Source organism: Notechis scutatus, chromosome 2 (genome assembly GCF_049901735.1).
Source record: "Notechis scutatus isolate UNSWTSFEM ecotype Mainland chromosome 2, rNotScu1.2, whole genome shotgun sequence".
NCBI classification, from domain to species: Eukaryota; Metazoa; Chordata; class Lepidosauria; order Squamata; family Elapidae; genus Notechis; species Notechis scutatus.
In genome coordinates, this window is record NC_142010.1 from 251,755,725 (window position 1) to 251,777,769 (window position 22,045).

The window sequence follows — 22,045 nt, forward strand, 5'->3', positions numbered from 1 at the left end:
GGTTTCGGTTGCTCTGTTCCTTGTTCTTTTGAAAAAACTGCATAGGCACAAATTAAAGACAATCTTCAACTTTAAGATTACTGAGTTGTCAAATGAAGCAGCAATCCTGTTGGCTTTTCTATTCGTTTCCTTTCTTGTCAACCCTTTCTTTGAACTCTGCTTCCTAAAAATGTCCCAAGATGTCTGTCAAACACAGTGTGTTATCATTGGTTTGTTTTATTTATTTTTTCCTGACGTGTTTCCTTGTTTGTTTTTTTTTTAAATTATTATTCATTTCTTTCTTTTATTCCCCCCCCCCTTAAGCGGAACAGTTTGTTGCAGAAGAAATAGGTGCAGAAAAAGTTTCTTTGGTTTCAATTAAGTAGTACATAAAAGAGTCTCAAGTGTCTTTAAAGGATCATTACAGCATTTGGCTTGCTGGTGAACACTCAAGTGGTGTTCGAAGGAAAGGGGCTATTCACTGGTAAATGTGCACATTACGTTGACCAGAGGAATTCTGATGAAGACAATAGTGTTTATGCATCGGTTTAGGTGAGCATGGTACCTTAGTGCGATTAAAAGTTAGCAGTGCTACTTCACTTGAGATACTACTCTCTCTTTCATCTCCCTGGGCAGGTGAGCTGAAAGAGCCGTAGTTTGACCAACATTGTTGGCTTAATGTATGCAAGATCTGACAAAGTCGACAATGACAACAAAATGACAATGAGATAAGGATATAGACATTATGATGGTCTTTGGTTTGCAGTATTCTGCATCTTTGGTAGTGTTGCATTTCTCTGACATGAAGTGATAAATGGAGATGGTTTTTCGTCCATGGAACAGGCTTGGACCACACTTTTTAAAGGAAGTGCGCCAATGGTGAGAGAGACAGTTGAAGGCGTTTGCTTCTTTTTCCTGCTGAAACACCAACTAATTGAAATAGAAAAAATTATGTGGCAAAAAAAAGGTATCCTTAATCTACTTGGATAATAATGACGTGGTGAAATTAATGGTTTGGTGGGTGTTTTTTTTAAAAAACAACAACAACAACAACATAGATCTTTGTTGCATTTGCTCTTTGTGTGGTAGCATCTAAACGGGCTTCCTGAGTGTGAGTCTGCACTATGTACACATAGAAATTGTGAAAAACCTGCAAAAGTGTGCTTGAAACCAACATGTTCACTAACAACCCCCTCCCGACTCCGAGCACGTCCTAGAAGAACAGGCAAAAAAACCCACAGCTGTTTACATCTATTGCTTTTGTGCTTGATAATTTGGCTTCTGGGAACCAAATCTTTGATCTTTGTCCTTAGACACAATTCTTTTTTTTTTTTTTTTTTAGAAAAAAGCCCAAATAGGCTAAGTTGGATGATACTGAAAAATATTCAGCGTAACATTGCCTGAGTCTCTAAAGCACAACCCAGTGTTCTTAGATCTAGTTAACATTTGTGCTCAGTATTTGCTTATTTCCGTGTTTGTTTGCTTTGGTATACGAGTGTGGAGAATCTAAGCATTTAGAAGATGGATGGGGTCAGCTGGGTTTGAACCTTCGGTAGTGAGCAATCTGTTCAATTAGGTGCCATTTTGTTGGCTGCTCCCTGTGGCCCCAAAGATAATGAACTTTGCTTGGCTCTATCACACCGTCTGTGAGTTAATCTAAGGCAGGGGTGTCCAACCTTGGCAACTTTAAGACTTGTGGACTTCAACTCCAAGAATTCTCCAGCCAGCCATGTTGGCTGGGGAATTCTGGGATTTGAAGTCCGCTACTCTTAAAGTTGCCAAGGTTGGACACCCCTGATCTAAGGCATGAGAGAGCGCCTCCTGTTTTTGACATGCTTAGTTTGCCTTGAATAGACTTTTGACCTGCACGAGAAAGAAAGACAGACAGACAGGCGGAGAGAACCCCCCAAGCCTAATTCTCATCTGAATTAAATTAAACTGAATGCCCTATGTTGCAAAGTAGTATTACGGTTTAGGAGAATTGTGCTTTCAAATCACCAGTGAAGGGCCCCGTTAAGAATCCGTTCCTTTTAAATAGATATTAGTTGAGTTGTGCCCAATTCAGATTCGGTTCTTTGATCATGCTTTGGTACAAGTGCTGGAGGTTGCGGAGGATCCCCCGGTGCTCAGATCATCCTGCCATTTCTCAAGACTCCGCCTCCTAGCATTCATGAAGAAGTTACTGACCGTAGTAAGTTCCAAGCCCAGCTGTTGTGAGATGGTGATCTGCATTTCTTTTGATGGACGTTTGTTCTCTTTGAAAATGGCAAAAAGTGTTCTGCGTTGGAGATCAGTGAAAACCAGACGAGATTTCTTCTGGGAGTTGTTCCTATCTTTGTTTGGTTCTTGCTCTTTGCGTTTGCATGCTTGGGGAAAGAAAGAGGGAGACAAAAGAAGAAGACAAGAATCAGTGCGTGTATAGGAACCAAGCCACAGAACAGATGATACACGGGAAAATACCAAGGAAACTAGAGACTAGGTAAAAAAAAAAAACCCGTTATGGTCACTATTTTCAAATTGCAGAATTGTTAAGAGTCTCTTCTGATTGAAATGATTAATAATACAGACTGTGAACACTGTTTGCAATATATAAATATACTTCTGTTAATACCAAATTAATACCAAATATGTGATTAAAGATAGCAATAGCGCTTATACCACTTCATAGTGCTTCAAAGCCTTCTCTAAGTGGTTTACAGAGTCAGCCTATTGTCCCCAACAATCTGGGTCTTCATTTTACCCACCTCGGAAGAATGGAAGGCTGAGTCAACCTTGAGCTTGGTGAGATTCGAACTGCCAAATTGCAGGCAGCCGGCAGTCAGCAGAAACAGCCTGCAGTACTGCATTCTAACCACTGTGCCACCACGGCTCTTAAACCAATCAGACAGTCCTATAGGACAGTGGTTCTCAATCTCTTCTTCACCACGGACTCCCTTTAAATACCTTTTGTGACCATGGACTCCCAAAGACATAACTCAAGATTTAAATCATAACATTTCTTCAAGACTTTGTAGACCCCCTGTGATATCGTGGGCCGCCCAGTAGTCCGTGACCATAGACTGAAAACCACTGCTATAGGAGATGAGCAAGCTCAGGCAGAGGGTAGGGTTAAATGCATAATAAGTTTAGAGTCATTGCATTCCCACAGGAGACCCAAGTCTGCTCCCCATGCCTGTGAATTCTATTGACCTTATCTAACATCAATTTGGTTTGACTGCTAGCAGATCAGATTCTTGTGTAGACGTAGTAAGGAATAAATTTTAATGCTTTGAATCTGACTCCTACTTCTGATTACTTGTGCCTGACAAGTCCTCAACTTACAATAAATTATTTAGCAATTATTTGAAATTACAATGACTTTGAAAAATGTGGCTTGCAGCCGGTCCTTGCACTTACGAATATTGTAGCATTGGAGCATCCCCACATGATCAAAATTTGGGCTTGGCAACTGGCATGTATTTATGATGGTTGCAGTGTCCTAGGTTCATGAGATTATCATTTGCAACCTTCCCAGCCAACTTCTGACAAGCATAGGCAATGGGGGGGATGCCAGATTTAATGAACAACCACATGATTCACTCAACAACTGCAGCTATCAACTTAACAACCATAGCAAAATGTTGGATGTTCCTTGCTTAGCAATGAAAATTCTGAACCCAATTGTGGTTGCGTGGTAAATTGAGAACTGCCTGTAACATGCGAGAGGTACCATAACAGAATTCTTTATTGGCCAAGTGGGATTGGACACAGAAGGAATTTGTCTTGGTGCAAATGCTCTCAGTGTACATAAAAGAAAAGATACATTTGTCAAGAATCATAAGATGCAATACTTAATGATAGTCATAGGGTACAATAAGTGACCAAATTATATTAGGAAACAGTCAATATAATAGTAATATGGGATTGTACAATCTGTACATGTAGGCTCAGGATGAACAGCTGTGTCTCTTTCCCATAGCCACCCCACACTCATTACATTTAGGAATGCCATATTCCCTTCTCCCCGGGAAAGTCTTCTCCAGCTTTTGTTGTCCTGAAGGAGGTGGCAGATACTTTGAATTCCTATAGGCATTTTCTGGGTCAGGAATCCCCAACCCCCCCAGTTGCAGCCCACTACTGGGCCATGGCCTGTTTGGAACTGGACTGCACAAGCGGTGTATGAGTGTGCACTCCATTTCCATGAGCAGTGGGTGCTTGCACTCTTATACAAAGCTCCACTTCCTGCCGCTCACATGGAACCATCTCCTGTCCTCCGCCACCAGTTCGCCAAACTGGAAAGTTTAGGGACCGCTGCCCTGGGTGATATATGGAATACCAGCCCAGCTGCTCACCTTTTATAGAGTTGGTAGTGCCGTACAGTACATAAATAACAGGGAGTTCATCGGGGTGGGATTCTACCAGTTCACACCTATTCGCTAGAACTGGTTGTTAACATTCTAAGCAGTTCGGAGAACCTGTTGTTAGAAGAAATTACTGGCCTAATCCTGTAAGGAAGGCAGGAAGGAAACATTGTGGTGTTGCTTACAGAAACTGCCTCTCTGTTAACCCTTATTACATTCTTGGCAGGACTAGACTTCCTGTCTCAGGAATGTCTCTGGAGTTTTTTTCCCTTCCTTTGCTGGAACTTTGCTTGTGTGGAGTGACCATTCAAAGTTACAGTGGCACTGAAAAAAGTGACTTATGACCATTTTTCACACTTACGACTGTTGCAGCATCCCCACAGTCATGAAAGGCCAGGCAAGGAGATGCGTGCCTCGATGTGAGTGATACTGAGTTGGCCACACCCAGCCAATAACATGATCACCAAGCCATGTCCACCCAGTCACATGACTACTAAGCCATGCTCACAGATCCGGTTGTTAAAAATTTGAGTCCCACCCCTGGAGTTCATATACATATAATTCTTGTTTGATAGTACAAGAAGAAACAGGGAGGGTTGGGGCGAAAGAATAACTGAGACAGAACTGGAGAAGATTCATTTTCCTCATTTTGCCAGTCATGCACACTTTTGCCAGTCATGCACACTTTGGCCTGTTGCCCTGAATTAATTTATAATGCAATCCTGTGCACATTGAAATAAAACAATTTGCATTGAGTTGAGTTTAGTAGGGATTTGCTTCTAAGTAAGTAGGCAAAAGTTAAGTTTGTTCTCTTAAAAGTGTTGCTGGCCAGTGTGATGAAATAGATCTGATTCATATTTTAAATGATGTAAAAGGTAAAGCTAAAGGAATCCTTGTGGATTTTACTTGGCTAATCGTAGCTGATTTTAGGGGGTTGTGCTCATCTCTGTTTCTTTAAACCAGGGGTGTCAAACTCACGGCTTGCGGGCCAGATGCATCATGCATTGGCCATGCCCACCCTCAGTTTAGCGAAGGGGAAAAAAGTTATGATACATTACGTGATGACAACATGATGCTGCAAGTTTGACACCCCTCCTTTAAACCATTGAGCTAGTGCTGTGTGAAGACCTTTCCATGGTCATGTGGCCAACATGACATCATGCCACAGTGCAAAGCCTACGGTGAAATATGGAAAGCTATTACCTTCCCGGTAAAGTGGAACCTATTTATCTGCTTGCATTTACATGCTTTTGAACTGCTAGGTTGGCAGGAGCTGAGGCAAGTGATGTGAATTCACCCTGTCATGCAGTACTGGGTCTCAAACTGCTGGAGTATAGACCTTCTCCATCATCCTTTCAGCCACTGAGCCACCGCGCTTCCTGTTAAATGATGTACTTACTACAATAATGAGCCTTGATGTCACAGTGTTTAGAATGCAGTATTGCAGGCTAACTCACTGCTTACTCCAGAGTGTCAAAAAGCTGTGTCCAAAGCTGACATAGACATTCGATTCTGAGTGGCTCAAGGTTGACTCAGCCTTCCATCCTTCCGAGGTCGTGAAAATGAGGACACAGATTGTTGGGAGCAATTGCTGACTCTGTAAACCGCTTACATAGGTCTGTAAAACGCTGCGAAGCGGTATATAAGTCTATTGCTATAATGGGGAAATCTTCCTTCCTTCTCCTAGTGTGTCTACATTGATCAGGAATATTGTAAATTATGTAAAATAAGGAGAAATTTTCTGACAGTGAGAACAGTCAACCAATGGAATGGCTTGCCTTTGGAAATTGTGGGATTTATTTATTTATTTATTTATTTATTTATTTATTTGATTTGCCAATTGTTTACAAGATAATAAGTATAAATGTATACATAGTTGTGAATACATGAAATGGTTACATATAAGAAAAATAAAAGAATAAGAGAAACAATAGGACAGGGACGGTAGGCACGTTGGTGCGCTTATGCACGCCCCTACAGACCTCTTAGGAAAGGGGTGAGGTCAATAGTAGACAGTCTAAGGTTAAAGTTTTTGGGGTTTGGGGAAGAAACTACAGAGTCGGGTAGAGTATTCCAGACATTGACCACTCTATTGCTGAAGTCGTATTTCCTGCAATCAAGTTTGGTGCGGTTTACTTTGAGTTTGTATCTATTGTGTGCTCTTGTGTTGTTATGGTTGAAGCTGAAGTATTCATTGACAGGTAGGACATTGCAATGTATGATTTTGTATACCATGCTTAAGTCAGACCGAAGACGGCGTAATTCAAGGTTTTCTAGTTCTAGAATTTCTAGATCTTCATCACTGGATCTTTCTAGATCTTTCTAGATTTTTAATCTTTCTAGAAATCTTTCTAGATTTCTAGATCTTCATCACTGGAGGCTTTCAGGAAGAGATTGGACTGCCATTTGTCGGAAATGGTGTAGGATCTCCTGCTTGGGCAGGGGGTTGGACTAGATGACCTACAAGGTTCCTTCCAACTCTGTTAATCAAAAGTTGAGGAAAGGTGTTCACACATCTTCTGTGCATATCCATATAATTGAGAAAGGGCAGCAGGATTGTCCTAATATATTGGATGCAATAACTTTTTGGAACTGAAGCAATACATTCACCGTATAAGTACTAAAATGGTCCTTGTGAAGATAAATTATCAGCCACGTGCCTATGTACATTACAAGAAGAAATACGGACACAAGGAAAAGAAACTTAAAATAGATCTCTACAAATTTAGATAGAAATAACTATCAGAAGTACCATCACTTCAACTATTCTTTAGTCATACAGATTTTTTTATTATTCCATCAGCATGAATGTTCTGCTTTAGTGAATGTGAGGGTGAAGAAATTATTTTTGTCAATTTATCCTCCATCTGCCAACATTATCTTTCCCATTGAATCCAGCAACCCTGCAGTGACATTGATATAGGTTGATTCGAATTGTCCAACAATGAGCTGAGATTTCTGAATGTTGGTTGATGAATTGCATTGAGTTGGATACTTTATTTGGTTAAGTGCAATTAGACACACAAAGATGTGAGTTAGACTTACTTTTAACTTCTCTTTCTATCTGGGAAATGCTACAGATGGCAAAAATGAGACCTTCTTCCAAAAAGAACAATCATTTGGTATCTCATAACATCAACTAAACATGTTCTGTATCTTAAGCTAGTTATGATGCTTCACTCAACTAGTAAGATGCACAGATCAAGCAGCAACAAGCAAAATGTATCAGTCAATAATACAAAATTTGTAAGGATAGACCATATGAACGGATGGACCATGTTCCCCATCCAACCTATATTTGTCGCTGACATCACCACAAATCTAGAGAAACCCTTTTGCCAAAGTGGAAGTTAAAAAAATTATATAGAATGACTTCTCAAAAATTCAAAGGGCTCTGAAATGCATTGAAAACAGTTATTTCAACATAGCAGCTCAAACTTTCCACTAATATTTTATATCTACTTCTGTGAACTCAACCATGCTTTGTCTTCTGTTCTTTCCACTGTAGGATGCTTAATAAAAGCCTCATTCACATACTCAATTAATGTATAAAGTTGGAAACAAAACTGAACTATAGTAATAGAATTCTCATTCCTTTTCCCTTTGTTCTTAGCATCCAAAGCCTGGACCAAATGCATATTTACAAACCTGAGATTCCCTGGATTGTAATCAAGAAGGCTAGTGTGGAACATTGGTCTTTTACAACCTGGTAGTCTGCACCCAATTAAAAAAAACAAATACAAATTTTAGCCCTGAAAATTCAGGAAATGGTTCGATTTGAGATGTGGTTTGGACTGAACCAAGTTACTCATCAGAATGTGATTCTAACAACAGGTACAGAATTCCTTGAACTTAGCTGTATGATGGATCTTGAAAATCTTTGCTTGATGACCTCAGTTCTTCCTTGAAACCAAAATTAAACTCATAGGTTGGATACAATCCTTAAGCAGCATGTGAACAATTCCAGAAAAGTTCCAAAAATCTGTGAAGCATAAGAATTATATAATTGTCCACAGTCTAAAAAGACTTATGAACTTCCATGGTTGGCTACAGAATTATAAGGAGAATATATTATATTGGTTGGATATTTGTATATTTTATCTTATTGTAAGTTGCTTGGGGTCTTTTCAAACTGCGAGATGGGTGGCAAATAAATTGATAATAATAATAGGCACCTTGGATACAATCCCAAAACGACTGGAGCAGCAATAACATCGACACTGACATAATCACCATCAGTCAATTGCAAAAGGCAGCTTTACTCAGAACAGCTTACATCCTGCAACAATACTTTTAACACCATCAAACATCCACATCTGCCTATCCCAGGTCCTTGGGAAGGATAGGTGGACAAACATGCCAAATCCAGTCTAAACATATAGCTGATTATGCAACGAACCTTAATAATGAAGTCATTCCAATTCATTGCTTTTGCAATTCTCCTTATAGCAGTGTTTCTTAGTAGCCTTGCCAGCTTTAAGATATGTGGACTTTAACTTCCAGACATTTTCCAGTTGCTAGCCCCAGTTGAATTTTAAAATTGAAAAACACTGCCTTATACTAACAACTATATGAGCATCCTTAGACATAACAGCTCCCATCATGACCTATTTGTATCCAATTGCTAGAACATTGCATGAATAAATTTAGTAATGTGAAAATTAACCAGAAGACCGGAGAATGAAGGGCAATGCTACCATTCTAATAAGGCCAGCAGGGAATCACATAACAAAAACATAAGTGTCATTTTTTTGAAATTCACATTACTCCAAAATTTTGTGGTGGATTCAAATAAAGACAATAGTTTACATAAATATTCTATTCTTGCAAAATGTTATCGACTGCTTGAAAAATGTTTTCTACTGCATGAAAGGAGGAGAAACAATGCATTTAAGAATGGAAACAAATTTTCATAAAGACTTTTTTTAAAAAAAGCATTGCATCAGTGTATAATTCCAAAGAATTTCCAGTAGAAATGAACAAGATGCAAGTAATCCTTGTTCATTTAGTGACTGTTCAAAGTTACAATGGCACTAAAAAAACTGACTTATGACTGACTTTTCACACTTACAATCATTGTGAGCACAGTGGTGGGATTCAACCGGTGTATAACAACCGGTTCGCTGAGCATGCGCTTTGTTTTAAAATAGCAAGAAAACTTACCTTTTACTGCAGCCTTGGTGGGTAAAAACAGCTGAGGCAGGGCAATCTGCACTGCTGCACCAGTCAGCTGGGCTTCAAACAAAGAAAATATAGGACAGAATAGCGCAGGAGCGGGTGGGCGGGGCCAAACCATTGCCGGAACTACTGGTTCTCCTGAACCTGTCCGTACTGGCTGAATCCCACTTCTGTTGTAGCATCCCCATGGTCACGTGATCAGAATTCAGATGCTTGGCAACTGACTCATATTTATGATGACTGCAGTGTCCTGGGGTCACATGATCACCCTTTGCGACCTTCCGACCAGCCAAGTCAATAGGGAAGCCAAATTCACTTAACAACCATGCTACTAACTTAACAACCGCAGTGATCCACTTAACAACTTTGGCAAGAAAGGTCGCAAAAAGGGAGGAAATACACTTAACAACTGTTTTCGCTTGGCAACAGAAATTTTGGGCTCAGTGGTGGTCATAAGTCAAGTTCTACCTGTACATAACAGAATAATTAAATTGGCTGTGGGTTAATGATGAAGCTCAAGCTTTGCAAATAGAAAGTCCCAGATTCAATTAACAATATCTACAGGTAGGGATGGAAGAGGCTGCTGCTTGAAATCCTGGAGTCCATCTGCCAAGGAAGTGATAGAATACAAGAGAAAACTCAAGTATTCTAGTACAATGGTCGTCAACCAGTGGGCCAGGGACCACTGGTGGTCCGTGAGAAAATTTTGGTGGTCCACAGAGAAATGTCACCCCTAAAGCACCCCCCAAAGCAATTAATCCAAGCTGTGCAGGAACACAAAGCTGTGCTGCCCAAATCACCTGCGGGAACGCAAGGCTTGCGTCGCTTGCATTGTGAACAACATGTGGTAGTGAGGGGAGGGGGGAAAGGGTGAAGGGAGGGCTACCGGGCTGCTTCTTTCCACTTCTTTCTTCTTCTGTTTTTGGCTGCATGCAAGGAAAGCAGCAAAAGTTTTTCTTTCTCCCCACCAAACTCCACCATAAATGAGTCTTTGGGACCTTGCAAGGCATCCTGCTCGAAGAGGCTATGCCAGTGTGACAAGTCTCACAAAGACTCATTTCTGGCAGAGTTTGGAGAAGAGAAAGAAAGACTTCTGCTGCTTCTGCTGCTTTCCTTGCATGAAGCCAAAAGTCTCTCTCTCTCTCTCCCCCGAGAATGGAGCTGGAGATGGTATCTTGCGATCCCAAGTAAAGAATGATCAACCAGTAGGAAAACGGGGTGGGGAATTTTCCTGCAGACTTTCTTGCGGATTTTCCCAGGGTCTCTGCTGCTTTCTGCAGAGACCCTGGAAAAACGTCAGCAAGCCACCGTCAGTCAAAATTCATATTAGTGTCCGCGGGATTTAAAATTATGAGTTTGGTGGTCCCTGAGATCCAACAGGTTGGTGACCCCTGTTCTAGTATACTGCAGTTAGTTCTTGACATACAACAGTTTATTTAGTGACTGTTCAAAGTTACAATGGCACTGAAAAAAGCAACCTATGACTATTTTTCACTCTTATGACTGTTACAGCAACCCTGTGGTCACATGATAAAAATTGTTAACTGGCCCATAGTTATGACGGTTGCAGTGTCCCAGGCTCACGCGATCAACTTTTACGGCCTTCCGACAAGCAAAGTCAATGAGGAAGCCAGATTTGCTGAACAACCATGTTTCTACTTAACAACTGCAGGAATTCACTTATCAAATGTGGTAAGAGAGGTCGTAAAATGGGACAAAACTCACTTAACAAATGTCTTGCTGAACGACAGAAATTTTGGGCCCAACTACGATTGTAAGACAAGAAGTATCTGTGGTTACCAACTATATAAAGCAGTTTCCTCAATTACAGTACTTTCTACATGAAGCATGAGGAATGTGGATATAAACCATAATTGAAATGCTCTTAATGATGCAGGGAAAAGTAAGCAGAGATGCCAGGTTTGCCCCTCTTTAGATCATGGGTGTCCAACCTTTTGGCTTGCGTAAGGAAAAATGGTCTTTGACCACATATAGAATAGTTAATGTGTATAAATCACATAATAATCATGATTTATCACTTATAGCTTTTATGTACACTGAGAGCTTATGTAGGGGAGAGAAATTCTCTCTGTGTCCAAGACAAACTTGCCCAATAAAGAATTCTATTCTATTCTATTCTATTCTATTCTATTCTATTCTATTCCTATTCTATTCTATTCTATTCTATTCTATTCTATTCTATTCTATATTCTATTCTACTTCTACTTCTACTACCCTACCCTACCCTACCCCTACCCTACTACCCTACTCTACTCTACTCTACTCTCTACTCTACTCTACTCTACTCCATTCCATTCCATTCTCTATTCTCCATTCTATTTTATTCTATTTTATTCTATTCTATATTCTATTCTATTCTACTTCTACCTCTACTTCTACTTCTATTCTATATTTTATACTCTATTCTATTCTATTCTATTCTATTCTATTCTATTCTATTCTATTCTATTCTATTCTTCTAGTCCAACCCGCTACTCAAGGAGACCCTTATACCATTTCAGACAAATGGTTGTCTGATCTCTCTTCTTAAAAACCTCCAGTGATGGAGCACCCACAATTTCTGAAGGCCAGCTGTTAATTGTTTTAGCTCTCAGGAAATTTCTCCTTATTTTTAGGTTGCTTCTCTCTTTGATTAACTTCTATTCATTGCTTCTTTTTCTGCCTTCTGGTGTTTTGGAGAATAAGTTGAAACATTTTGCAGTATAATTATTGCACACTAAGAAGCTCAAATAAGGTCAAAGAGGCCATCTATGTCAAAATTGAACAGTCTCCTCCTCTCTCTCAATGGAGGAGGGGGGAGGGATACAACATCATCTACCTCTAGTTTACAACACAATCCTTTCAACAATTCTAAGAAGGCTTCACACCCATTTGTACCTCTCAGATGACCTTGATGTCACAAATAAACCTCTAAACCTCCAAGTGGCCTCAACGACTCTCTAAAAAGAATGCAAATGACCAGCTGTCAGCAAGCTGTATAAATCCTTCCATTCCCCACTATCCAGTCAGAGCTGAAGAAGCTTCTTGGATGAGAAGTGAAACATCTTCAAAAGAAAAAATCCAGTTGCCTCCTGAAAAAGCATCTTTGGGACAACCATGACCTGGATGACTGAGAAGCTCCAAGACTTCCATCTCTTGTTCTGAGTCAGTAGACAGTCTGCTATTATGAGTAGGAACAATCTTCAGGACACGGTACTCATAGTTTTGTAGGCTTAAATTCTATTAGAATTAGGAATTCTAATTCAATGCAATCGTTTTAAAAGAAATATTTATTATACTAAGATTCAGACATGTAATTTTAAGATCTAAGGAACATCTATTTTGAAATGTATATATCTTCATTCAATTCCAGCCAGCAATGTACGGACTGCTGAATGTGGTGTTTATCTGTCATCAATGAGTGGTGTCAGAAGGGGAAGGAATCTTCTGGCCTTATTCATTTATTATTTAACATTTATTTATTATTTAACAAATCCCCTGCTTTTCCCCTTCTGAAAACAGAGTTGCTCAAAACTGCTTACAAAATATAAAAAGCACAAAAATCTTACCCAACAGCTTAAGGCCCAGACAATAAAATTAAGCAAAAGCCCTAAAGACAGAAATCCTCAATTGTTGATGGAGTACAAATTAAGGTGACCTTCAGGTGAGAGCTCCACAGGTAGAATAGCATCCAAAGATAACCTCTCCGAAAGCATTTGTCCTGCAAAACGGAATGTCACTTTGAGTTTAGTGGACGTGGAAGTTCTCTGAAGGAATGGTTTCTTCAAGCCCCAACTCAATGAAGATGTTAGAGGTGGTCCTTGTCTTACAACCATTCATTTAGTGACCGTTTGAAGTTACAACGGTCCTGAAAAAAAGTAACTTATGACCAGTGGTGGGCTGCAACCAGTTCAACAACCGGTTCTGCATGCAGCATTAAAAAAAACAACAACACCAATTTGAACCTCTACAGGGCAGCCCCAGTAAGTAGAACAGCTGAGGTGCACGAAATCCACTGTGCCACGCGATTCAGCTGAGCTGAAAAAGACGGAAATATAGGATAGGAAAGGGCAGGGGCAGGTGGACAGGGCCAGCTGATCATTGGAACTACCGGTTCGCTAGAACCGGTCCGAACCAGCAGCAGCCACCATTGCTTATGATCGGGTTTTTTTGCACTTAAAACTATTGCAGCATCCCAATGTTCATGTGATCAAAATTCAGATTTATTTATTTATTTATTTTTTTTTATTTTCAATTTTAAAAAAAAAATAAAAAAAACAATAAACCAAAAAAAAAACCCCCCCCCCCCCCCCCCCCCCCCCCCCCCCCCCCCCCCCCCCAAAAAACCCACAAAAATATACCCCCCACACCAAAACCCCCCCCCCCCCCCCCCCCCCCCCCCCCCCCCCCCCCCCCCCCCCCCCCCCCCCCCCCCCACCCCCCCACTCCCCCTTTTTTGTGCTTGGCAACTGGTGCATACTTACGATTGTTGCTGTGTCCCAAGTTCATATGGTCCCCTTTTGCGACTTTCTGCTAAGCAAAATCAATGGGAAAGCTAGATTCACTTAATAACCACATTACTAACTTAAGAACTGCAGTGATTCAATGAATGACTGTGGCAAGAAAGGTCATAAAATGGGGCAAGACTCACTTAACAACTGTCTCACTTAGCAACATACATTTTGGGCTCAATTGTGGTCATTAGTCCCATAGACCACAATGTTTTTTACTGGGAATTATACCAAAAAATATAATAAGGAAGAGTTATAATTGACAATACATGTCATCACTGAGGCAAGAATGATATATGCCCAGAAGTGGAAAGAGAAAGAAATTCCTAGTGAACAGGAAGTAATAAATAAAATCTTGACTTGCGCTGAAATGGATAGATGAACATTAGAGATGAAAAATAAGGATGAACCGAAATATTATATAATTTGGAACAGATTTTACTATTGGTGGGGACAGAAAGGAAGGGTTCAAGATTGAAATGAGTTATTAAAAGGACATTTGTGACTATGAGACTTAAATGTTACTAAGAATGCTGAAAGATGTAAGTTAGGATGAATAAACGTATATGCGTGTGTGTGTGTGTGTGTGTGTGTGTGTGTGTGTGTGTGTATGTATGTATGGTATTCAGCTTTGTTCGGGTATTTTCCCACGTCTTTATAGTTGTGCTTTTAAAGTTGTGCGACGTTTTGGCAGAATCTCATCTGCCATCATCAGGCTCATGTATTGGGTTCATCTTCATCGTGTGTTGAACCCAATACACGAGCCTGATGATGGCAGATGAGATTCTGCCAAAATATATATAACTTTAAAAGCACAATATATAAAGACGTGTGGAAAACTTCCATCCCGAAAACAAGCCTCAACATACTGTACATATAAATATTATATATATATATGTACAAATGTATATAAGATTTATATGTATTTCACTGGAATGATGCCCCAAAGCTATGTCAAAATGACTCCACTACATTCAATGTTTTTAAATGTTATGTTTAATAAAAAAAATGTAATAAAAAATAATTGTGGTCATTATACAAGGAATACCTGTAGTTGATTCTGCAGCTGGTTGCGGTCAAAATTCCTGCAGCTGCATTTTGCACTGAGGACAGTTTAAGAGGCAGTTCAGCCTTTTGTCCTGGTACTCATTGTTTGTTTAGTACTCAATGCACAAACTAGAACTTGTCAGTGTTGGCTGCCTTGTGACTCACTATATTATTCCTTATGGGAAAGATTTGTTTGGTACACATAGTTTTTGGTACTCATCGCACCACCCAGAACCAATTAACGATGAGTATCAAGGTACCATTATAACCCCAAGATTAAAGATCTGCCCTTAAGTCGAATTTGAAGAAAATTATTGTATAATATTGTATAAGTTGTAGTGTGGAATGAACTTGAACCATAGGGTATTTTAGCTTGAATCATTGCATACAGGTAGTCTTCAATTTATGACCACAATTGGCACCAGAATTTCTGTTGATAAGTAAGGTGGTTGTTGAGTTGGAAGCTGGCTGGGAAGGTTGCAGATAGTGATCATGTAATCTTGGGAGGTTGCAACTGCCAAAAATACATGCAAGTTGTCAAGCCCCTAAATTTTTAACCTTGTGACCATGTTGCAACTTAGAACAGTCGCTAAGCAAATGGCTGTAAGTTGAGGATTATCTGCATTTAACCTGAATTTTGTACAATAGGTACATTCTTAATTATGAGTCTTTACATTGGGGCGTTCTTAACCCAGGAATGTTGCTGTAAGGCTTGCAATACCAAGGTCATCTGGAAGGAAAGCACTTTCTACTTAAACATCCAACTGCCCTCAACATTAGTTGTTGTGGTTGTGTTGTCTGGTCTGCAAAGTATCTAAAAGCATCTAAATATGTTGGGACCAATGCTTTAAATTAGAATTGAATTTTTTTTATGCAGAAACAAATTTTTCACAGGACACAAAAGTAATGAGACATTTTCTTTCAATCATTGAGCCATTTTGTTCCTGGTGCTTTCTAAATGTGATGAATATTAATTCCTAGGACGTTGGAAAACCAACACATCTGCAGGGCTTGTTAGGGGGGATCTCCAAACATGGCAACTTTAAGACTTCTGGACTTCATTTCCCAGAATTCCCCAGTCAGGGTGGTTACTGAGGAATTCTGGGAGTTGAAGTCCACAACTTGTCAATTTGTCATTGAAAGCATGGGTGCCCAACCTTTTGGCTTGCCTGGACCACACTGAGTAAAGAGGAAATTGTCTTGGGCCAAATATAAAATATATTATATCCTTTTATAATATAAAACCACATAATAAATATGTATTATCTTGTCGGGCCTCATTACTACTCATTGCTGCAGGTTGGGCCTGCCTGGTCTAAAGTGAGGATTAGAGTGTCAAAAAAGTCAAGATGGAAGTCATAGCCATCCAGCTGACAGCCTGTTTTTTGTTTGTGTATGTTGCTCATATGATCAGAGGTGGTGGTATTCAGCAGGTTCTGACCAGTTCTGGAGAACCGGTAATGGAAATTTTGAGTAGTTCGGAAAACCGGCAAATACCACCTCTGACTGGCCCCACCCCCATCTATTCTCTGCCTCCCGAGTCCCAGCTGATTGGCTGGGTTTTCTTTTGTTGCCCTGCACAGGAGAATGGAGCTGGAAAGCAGGTTAGGGGGGTGGGGAGGGAATGGGATTTTGCAGTAACCTTCCCCTGCCATGCCCACCAAGCCAAGCTATGCCCACAAGAACTGGTAGTAAAAAAAAATCAAATCCCATAACTTCTCTGCATATGATATATGTAAAAAAAAAGGCTGCAGAGAGATATTTGTGTGACCTTGAGTAATGTTTTGAGCTTCTAACACCTCTACCCCACCCCACACCCAATTAAAACATCTGCCTGGTTATGTTACATCAGACGGTGGGGGGGAGTGTGGAATTTTATTTTCTTTATCAAGGTGGTTGAAATTCTGAGAAATGACCATTTGCTTTTATTTATTCTCACTTTTCAGCTTGAGGTTGAGAGTTAGCATTTCGAGAGGCCAGGTGCTGGGAAAGACTCCCTGTTGCTTGTTCCAGGAAATGCCTCAGCCTCTTATCCAGGAGGTCTGAGGGATTATTACAGGTTTAATCAGGTTATATGAAATTCCCCATTTCCCCCTCCCCACTGGCCTCATTCATCTTGCTTTCAGTTAGGTTATTTATTTATGATACTCATCTCCAATACAGTTCCCTTCAGAAGCCAAGAGAAGTTATGGAATATGATCAGGAGCTCTTTACCTATTCACAGTAGTTCCTAAAAGGGTTTTGGGGAGCTTATTTTATCACATAACTAATTCATGGCCTGAGGCATCCTGCGTTTTATACTTATCAGTTGCTAATAATAAATAATGCAACAGCCACATGCTTTTCAGTGCAATTCGGTAAATACTTTCCTTTAGCTGTTAAGTTTACCCTGGAAAAGAGATCACTGCGCTCTGATTCCACTGCCCTCCCTCCCTCCCTCCTTCCCTCCTTCCCTCCCCCTGGGTGCCACAGATATGTGAGACTCTAAAAGGGAAAAAGAGAAAGCATTTGTCTATGGTGAGATGTTTTATGATGGAGGAAGTGCAGAAGAATTTGTGCTGAGGGCACGGCATATAATATTCTGAGTCACTTTCTGTCACTAGCCGGCTCTTAGCCGTGAATTAAGACTCAACCGACATTCCGTTATTTTGGGGGGGTTGGCAGGGGTGGGTGGGGGGGGGGGTGGGGGTTTAAAAAGAAATCTTGATGCCCAAAAGGAATATTGTCATCATTATTATCATCATTATCTCTGAAGAACTGGGGTGCAGGGAAGTGCACTTTTCTTAAAAAGAGAGAATAGAATAGAATAGAATAGAATAGAATAGAATAGAATAGAATAGAATAGAGCAGAGCAGAGCAGAGCAGAGCAGAGCAGAATAGAATAGAATAGAAAAGAATAGAATAGAATAGAGCAGAGTAGAATAGAATAGAGTAGAATAGAATAGAATAGAATAGAATAAATAGAATAGAATAGAATAGAATAGAATAGAATAGAATAGAATAGAATAGAATAGAATAGAATAGAATAGAACAGAATGAGCTGAAAAGGATCTTGGAGGTATCTAGTTCCGTCGCCTGTTCAAGCAGGAGAATGAGAGCTGGTATTCACCAGGTTCTGACCAGTTCTGGAGAACCAGTAGCGGAAATTTTGAGTAGTTTGGAGAACCGGCAAATCCCACCTCTGACTGGCCCCGTCCCCATCTATTCTCTGTCTCCCGAGTCTCAGCTGATCGGCTGGGTCTTCTTTGGTTGCCCTGCACAGGAGAACGGAGCTGGAAAGCAGGTTAGTGGGGTGGGGAGGGAATGGAGATTTTACAGTATCCTTCCCCTGCCCCGCCCACCAAGCCACACCCACCAAGCCAAGCTGTGCCCACCAAGCCACACCCACAGAACTGGTAGTAAAAAAATTTGAAGCTCACCACTGAGGAGAACCTATACCCATTTCAGATAAGGGACTGTCTAGAGCAGGGGTGTCCAACCTTGGCAACTTTAAGACTTGTGGACTTCAACTCCCAGAATTCCTCAGCCAGCTGGCTGAGGAATTCTGGGAGTTGAAGTCCACAAGTCTTAAAGTTGCCAAGGTTGGACACCCCTGCTCTAGAGAGTCTTCTTAAAAACCTCCAGTGATGGAGCGCCCACGATTTCTGGAGGCCAGCTGTTCCACTAGTTAATTGTCCTCACTGTTAGGAAGTTTCTCCTTAATTCTAGGTTGCTTCTCTCCTTGATCAGTTTCCAACCATGGTTTCTTGTCCTGCCCTCTGGTGCTTTGGAGAATAATCTGAGCCCCTCTTCTTTGTGGCAGCCCCTCAAATACTGGAAGGCTTCTATCATGTCACCCTGAATTCTGCTTTTCTTTAGACTAGGCAAACCCAGATCCTGCAGCCGTTCTTCATATGTTTTGATCTCCAGGCCTTTGATCATCTTAGTTGCTCTTCTCTGCACTTTTTCCAAAGTCTCAACATCTTTTTTTCATAGTATGGTGACCAAAATTGGTTGCCATATTCTAGGTGTGGCCTTACTGGGGTTTTATAAAGCGGTAAAACACATATAGGCAGTTCTCCACTTATGGCCACAATTGGGCCCAAACTTCTGTTGCTAAGTGAAATATTTGTTAAGTGAATTTTGCCCCATTTTACAACCTTTCAAGCCACAATTGTTAAGTGGATCACTGCACGTGTTAAATAGGTATCCTGGTTGTTGAGTGAAACTGGCTTCTCCATTGACCTTGCTTGTCAGGGGATCGCAAAAGGGGAACAAATAATCCTGAGACACAGCAAAGGTCATAAATATGAACCAGTTGCCAAATACCTGAATTTTGGTCACTTGACCATTACAATGCTGCAAAGGTTGTAACTGTGAAAATTGGTCATAAGTCACTTTTTTCACTGCCGTTGTCACTTTGAACAGTCACTGAAGAGCTGTTGTAAGTTGAGGACTACCTGTAAGATAGGCAGTGTCAACTCATAAAACATTCCTATGCCAGTTTTAGTAGTTGCCATAATAATAAAAAAAAAGGGGCGGGGGAGGAAATCTGGAAGAGCAGCTGAAAGCGAAAGCACATTCCAACTCTTATCTTTAAAAGATTGTCACTAAAATACCAGAGTTCTTCCCCTTGAATATATTTAATTGGAGAACATGAATAGCAATAGCTCTTAAGACTTATATACCGCTTCACAGTGCTTTTACAGCCCTCTCTAAGTGGTTTACAGAGTCAGCCTATTGCCCCCAACAATCCTCATTTTACCCACCTCAGAAGGATGGAAGGCTGAGTCAACCTTGAGCCTGGTGGGATTTGAACTGCCAAACTGCAGGCCAGATGGCTGCAGAAGTAGCTTGCAGTACTGCACTCTAACCACTGCACCACAGAGGCCCCTTGATGACATCCAGCCTGTGAATGTGCTCAATTGGAGAATCTGGTTTATGAGACACCCAGGGGGGAGGGGGGAAACAGGGTCGCAGCTGACTGTAAATTATTTATGCCAGAGTTGGCTTCATTCAGGGAAGTGCCAGTATGTCGCCTCTAATGAATCCTTTGAAGTTTTTTGAAGTTTGGCTCGAGAATCATGATTTCATTAGAGCGATTGCTGGAATCCTGACAGGCAACCACAATTGGGCCCAAAACTTCTGTTGCTAAGCAAGGCAGTTGTTAAATAAGTAGTTCTCCATTTTACAGCCTTTTTGGCCACAGTGGTTAAGTGAATCCAATGATGATGATGATGATGATGATGATGATGATGATGATGATGATGATGATGATGGAGTTAATAAGGGAATGCTTGTTAAGTGATCCCCCATGAAGGTCACAATCATACGACCCCAGGACATTGCACCCATCATAAATGTAAGCCAGTTGCCAAGCACCTAAATTTTGATCGTGTGACCATGGAGATGCTGCAAGAGTCATAAGCATGAAAACTGATCATAAATCTTGTTTTTTTCTAGTGCTGTTGTAACAAACACTAAACAAACATTGGAAGTCAAGGACTGCCTGTACAGTGCTATAAATCTGCAATTTGCCTAAATCCTGGTAGTGCAATTGTGAAGGAGGGACTTGGAAGGACTTGAGGCGGTGGTGGGATTCAACAAAAGAAGACCCAACCAATCACCTGGGACTCGGGATGCAGCAAATAGATGTGGGCGGGGCCAGTCATAGGTGGTATTTGCCGGTTCTCCGAACTACTCAAAATTTCCGCTACCGGTTCTACAGAACTGATCAGAACCTGCTGAATACCACCTCTGACTTGAGGGCACCAAAATTCCTTTGATTTTAGAAATATTAAACTTGGGATGAGATCTCATGGCTATAGGCAACAAAAGGAATCATGAACACATGACTATAAGTTTCACACAGTGGTGTGATGTTTGCATACTGACCTCAGTCAGTGGGACTAAAAGGAGTTGAGATCCCAAACATTTGGAGGACATCAATTGCCTATTCCTTTAAAAAAATTTTTAAAAATTAATGTTCTATTGTTTACATTTGTTAGTGCCTATTAAACACCATGTTGTCTGGATATTTAATTTACCTAACAACACAGAGTCCATTCTTACCCTCCCCCACTTTTTTCCAACCGCTGGTAAAATAAGTTCCATGTCTGAGAATATTCTGTGTCTTCTTTCTGTTTAATTTTCAATGTAAGTCTATCCATTTCTGCACAATCTAGTATCTTCCTAATTATCTCTTCATCTCGCGGGTGTTCTTCATTTTTCCAATATTGTGCAAATATAATCCTCGCTGCTGTTAGGACATGTAATATTAAATATAGACTTTGCTTATCAAGTGTTTCTGGTATTATGCCTAACAAAAACAGTTCAGGTTTAAAAGTTACCTATTCCTTGTTGGTTGGATGACACTTTCCAAAGATGATAATGAAGATTTTCATAGCTATGCTCCTTGACATCTTTGTCATAAAATTCCAGTTTACCTCACTGCCTGGTAAACATCCTTGCAAAACTGTTAAATGGTAGAATATAATCTGTGCCTATCATTTTCTTCAGATCTAAAGGAAGCTGGGAACAAGAGGCTCTGAATAACACTGCAGTGGATGTGGGCTGGAAAATTCAGCACTAGGCTGAATCTCTTCGGTTCATATTTATTTATTTACTACAATATTCATAGCCTACCCAATCTTAATGGATGTTGGACATGATACAAAAAAGTCCTAAAATTTCATTAAATATTCATAATGATAGAAATCAACAATAAAGAGACCTTGTACATCAAAGATGCCATAAGAGCTAAATACCCTAATATGGAATATTTAGCGAATAAGGGAACTCATCCTCTGAGCCAAATATCCTCATATTTCTGAGTTTGGGACATGTGCTAAATGTGCAGATTTTCAAACTTTAACATTGAAGAGCTAAGGCACTTTGAAAGGTAAGTTGTACCAGCTCCAGGTTTGTCACACTATCTTGGGAACAATCATGCCTGCATCCATCAAAACTGCCATCTATAGGGCTGGGAAGATTCTCTTGAACAATGAGGAA

General features: G+C 40.4%; 1 protein-coding gene across 1 annotated transcript in view; it reads right to left on the reverse strand.

The window, feature by feature from the left end:
- Positions 1 to 273: 273 nt before the first annotated feature.
- Positions 274 to 22,045, reverse strand: part of ONECUT2 (one cut homeobox 2) — an 81,192-nt gene continuing 59,420 nt past the window's right edge. Inside the window, exon 2 of the mRNA XM_026666357.2 lies at positions 274 to 2,345. Within this exon, the coding sequence (XP_026522142.1) occupies positions 2,059 to 2,345 (287 nt within the window). The 3' untranslated portion in view covers positions 274 to 2,058. The remainder of the gene's footprint in view (positions 2,346 to 22,045) is intronic.